The 4,176-nt window shown below is 40.8% G+C and overlaps 1 protein-coding gene across 1 annotated transcript in view; it reads right to left on the bottom strand.

Moving 5' to 3' along the window:
• Positions 1–4,176, bottom strand: part of CRNKL1 (crooked neck pre-mRNA splicing factor 1) — a 12,362-nt gene that overhangs the window by 1,421 nt on the left and 6,765 nt on the right. The window contains exons 9-11 of the mRNA XM_009694904.1: positions 3,954–4,034; positions 1,285–1,524; positions 777–878 (exon numbers count right to left, since the gene is read on the bottom strand). Coding sequence (XP_009693206.1) covers positions 777–878; positions 1,285–1,524; positions 3,954–4,034 — 423 coding nt within the window. The remainder of the gene's footprint in view (positions 1–776; positions 879–1,284; positions 1,525–3,953; positions 4,035–4,176) is intronic.

Below are 4,176 nucleotides of genomic sequence, written 5' to 3'. Positions count from 1 at the left end.
CTTCTTTCATGTAAGATATGCCTGTTGATGTATGTAATTTAGAAATTTCTTTCCCCTTTTCATGGCATAGACACCGTACTGAACTTAGGTGCACTGTTGATTTGAAAAAGCCACACAATCAAAGCAGTCAACGGTTTTCATCCACCACAGCCCAGATTCAAGACTGCCATGGTTTAACCCCAGCCAGCAACTGAGCACCACGCAGCCGGTCACTCACTCCTTCCCCCTCCCAGTGAGACAGGGAGGAGAATTGGGAAAAAAGTAAAACTCATGGCTTGAGATAAGAACAGTTTAATAACTTAAGTAAACTAAAATATAATACTAACAATAAGAATAAAATGTAGTAATAATTATTGTAATGAAAAGGAATATAACAAAAGAATAAAAATCAAGAAAAGACAAGTGATGCACAATGCAATTGCTCACCAGCCACTGATCAATCCCCAAGCAGCGATCCGCCCCTCCCAGCCCACTCCCCCAGTTTCTATACTGGGCATGACGTTCCATGGTATGGAATATCCCTTTGGCTGGTTGGGGTCAGCTGTCCTGGCCGTGCTCCCTCCCAGCTTCTTGTGCACCTCCTTGCTTGGCAAAGCATGGGAGACTGAAAAATGCTTAACTTAGGATAAGCACTACTTAGCAACAACTAAAACATCACTGTGTTATCAACATTAATCTCATACTAAATCCAAAACACAGCACTGTACTAGCTACTAAGCAGAAAATTAACTCTGTCCCACCAAAACCAGGACAGAGACTGAATTCTGTGTTCATACCTTAACATGCTGTGTCCGCTGCAGTAATCTGCGGTAAAGATTTCTTGTTTTCTCATACTCTTCTTGCTCAATTTCAAAGTCAATGTAGGATTTCCAAAGAACCTGCAAAAGAGATGTCTCTCATTATGTTCATAGAACACTGAGGTAACAGGGAGGGGACGAGGGGAAAGAGGAGGAGGAGCGTGGATAAATGTGAAATTTCTCTGAAAAGTTTCAGAGATCTGAGTATTTATTGACTGTACAAGCTGGGATTACAACTAAGCAGTATCAAATCTTGTGCACACAATCCATTTAGCTTCCTCCTGTAAGCATGCTTCTCCCGTCATGTTTTATCACAGGTTTTATAGCCCTGCATACCCTGCTAAGAAACAGATGCTAAATTAACAGGCATAGCCACTATGGTAAGCAGTTCTGTTCAAACTAGCAGATTATTTACATTTTAATTAGCCATAGTGTGTAATAAATACCTTACAATTGTGCCAACTGTAAAGTTCATCTCCCCCCTTACCTCTGGCATGTCTAGCCGGGGCTGGCCAATAGCCAGCTCATATATTGCACGGGCTCTATCAATATCGCCAAGAATGGTCTCTAGTTCAGCAAATTTAATCCATGATGTGCAGTTTTCCGGTGCAAACTCCAGGAATTTTTCATACAGCTTTCGGCAACGATCAAATTCTCGCAATTGTAGCTCCAATTCAATATAACCTTTAAAGAGTTTGTTTTTTGGACATTTACCTATGGATGTCCCCTGTTAAGCAAAGAAACCCAAAAACCACTTAAAGATCTTGCCAGGAAAAAACCCAAAACATTCTGTTTTCTAAACATCCGTTTACTCTCCACTATTTGAACTAGAATTCATTTTTGAGCAGAGTTTGTTTTTTAAGACTCTGGTCAGGGCCAGCATGAAATTCAACCAATGTTTGCAAAGTGAGTGTGTATCCATAAACATCAACAAAAACTCTGAAAGCAGAAAACCTCCTAACTTGTTACACTTTTACACAAGATGGATTCCCCACAAAGTATTAGTAGAAACTCACCCTGGCTCATCAAATGAACACTTCATCTTGCATCAAAAGCTGAAGAACGCATAGCAACAGTCTGTACCAGTCTTCCAGGTAAGCATTTCCCAAGTATCTTATAAAACAAATTATATCAAGAGAAACTGTCTCCTCTACTGCTATTCATCATCACAGAGAGAGCTGTCCATGCTCCCTGCCTGTTGACTTGCGGTAACGGACAGACGGAGAATAATGTTTTTAAAAATATACTTCCTTTTTGATATGCTTCAGCATCTGAAGAAAACTGTCTGTCCTTAAGCCGCAGTGCCAAGCTGTGAGAAAGCAGTTTCTGATTCTTAATTTGAAAATCTTTTAAAGCAAGACTTAAGAATGGGCATATCCGAGTCAGGTAGATCGTGAGCTTCACTCTTTGAGTCACTTCTGTAGGCAACTCTTATTTATTAAGCACTGCAGCCTCTGCTCCCTCAAGCTAATGTGAATTAAGTCATTTGAGATCAAATTCTCCTACTACAATTCTCCTGCACAACTTTCCTACACATTGATTATCTTGGTACTTACTAAAAATGGAGGAAACCACCACTTGGGAATATCAATTTGGTCACCATTATGGCCCTCCAGCTCTACAAATGCCTTTTCTGTTTCAAAAGTGTGCTCAGTTCTTCCCCACACACCTCCCATTACTATTTTCTTAAGCAGCACAGGCTTCAGCTGATGCCCTGTCGCCAAGTCCCAGCATCTCTCAGATCCTGGGAAACCAAAGAATCCACACACCATCTGCAGCCAGTGAAAATAAGGCAGAGCAAGGTGCTGTCTGCATGCTGACAAGAGCTTCAGCATCAGGAGCTGGACCTTCTCTTCTGTATGGTGACAGCACAGGACCCTCACCTCAGGACAGGAGCAAGGCTTCTTGCCAAAGAGGCAGTTCCAAGTCAACTCATTGCAAAAGAAAGAAACTGCTTGCCAAATCTGGGTCCAGTCTAAAAAAGTATTATGGCTGCAGCAGCAAAATCTGGTTTCCAAAATAAGAAAATGGTGACCTACTAAAAAAAAGTCTGTCAAAGAAATTCAGCAACAACACGGAAAAAGACCAACAAAAGAGAAGCCTAAAAGAAACTGAGGAAACTTTGTTTTTCTAGATGGGCCAAAGCACCCTTTCCAGAACCTACCATAACATTTACCCCTAAAAAAAAGGCAGCCAGAAGCAGGGTGCTGACTGGTGACAACGGTAACGTTGAGCGGTGGTATCTTAAGCCAAGCTAGAACAGCGGCATGCTTCAGGACAGATGGTTGTCTTCTCCTGCAGGGAGACAATAACAGCCTCACAGGGGACTTAACCCCTCCACTTCATTTTTTCTGGTCACAGACAGGAGTCTGGCTGAAGAGACAAAGCTTTACTAGCATGTTGAGAGCAGACTTGGTCCAGTGTCAGCTACAGAAGGCTATTCACTTTTATGCTCTTATCACTGCTGTGCCATGAGTTTGGTGGAAACCCCATCAGTTTCCTCTTTGAAGTCAAACTATCTCAGCTGTTACCAACATTAGCTTTCTCTCAAAATTTCCAAGGCTATCACTGAGCTTATTTAGAATATCTGAACTGAAGGGAAAGAAAGTTTTTCATTTCAGAAGGTTTTGCTGCCAAAATGTACTCCACTGTTCTCCAACATGCCAACATTCACATAGTGAATTCGCGCAGAAGCTCTTGAGCCTGTCCGAAGTTCCCACGACTGCTTCTGTCAACAACCTGGGACTCAAACACTCTATTCAGCAGGTCTTAATTTCTGAGAATCAAAAACTCCTCGTTATTTAAAATGCTTTTAAAACGCTATTGTCAGTATAAGTATCATTTAAACAAATGCACAGCAGTTAAAAATTTCCAAGCGCACTAAGCTGGTTTGGGTACTTGTGCATTCAGATGTGTGTTTTCTCAGCTGCAACAAGAAAGCTCGATTCATTTCTGCCCGTGGCTAATGTGTCGTATCAAGCTATGCTTCTTTTTAAATCATACATGACAGTAAATACTGGTCCCTGCAGACTTCTCAGATGCTTTATTTAAGTGGATTAAAACAGCAATTTATAAAGGACAATTTAAGATCTTTTAATACCATCCCCTTGTTACTATTAGCTAGTAAAGTCAATTATGGAATTAACAAAAGCTTACCAAAGCTCTTCTGGCAAGTGGAAGATTTTTCTGGCGTATTTCAAATTGTGCATACAGCAGCCATATTTTAGCAAATGTAAACTGAAAGAAAAAGAACAATATGGTGCTTAGGCTGGAAGTTTAGCAAATAATACTGCATGTGTTCTTTAAAAAAATAATCACTCTGCCTACACAAGATGTTACTGCTACCAAAATTAATTACATTTGACCTCAGTGTTTTCCT

Source organism: Cariama cristata, unplaced genomic scaffold, assembly GCF_000690535.1.
Source record: "Cariama cristata isolate BGI_N322 unplaced genomic scaffold, ASM69053v1 scaffold34950, whole genome shotgun sequence".
In the NCBI taxonomy this organism is placed as follows: Eukaryota; Metazoa; Chordata; class Aves; order Cariamiformes; family Cariamidae; genus Cariama; species Cariama cristata.
The sequence above is the reverse complement of the archived record's forward strand: the minus strand, read 5'-3'. Positions and strand labels throughout refer to the sequence as shown.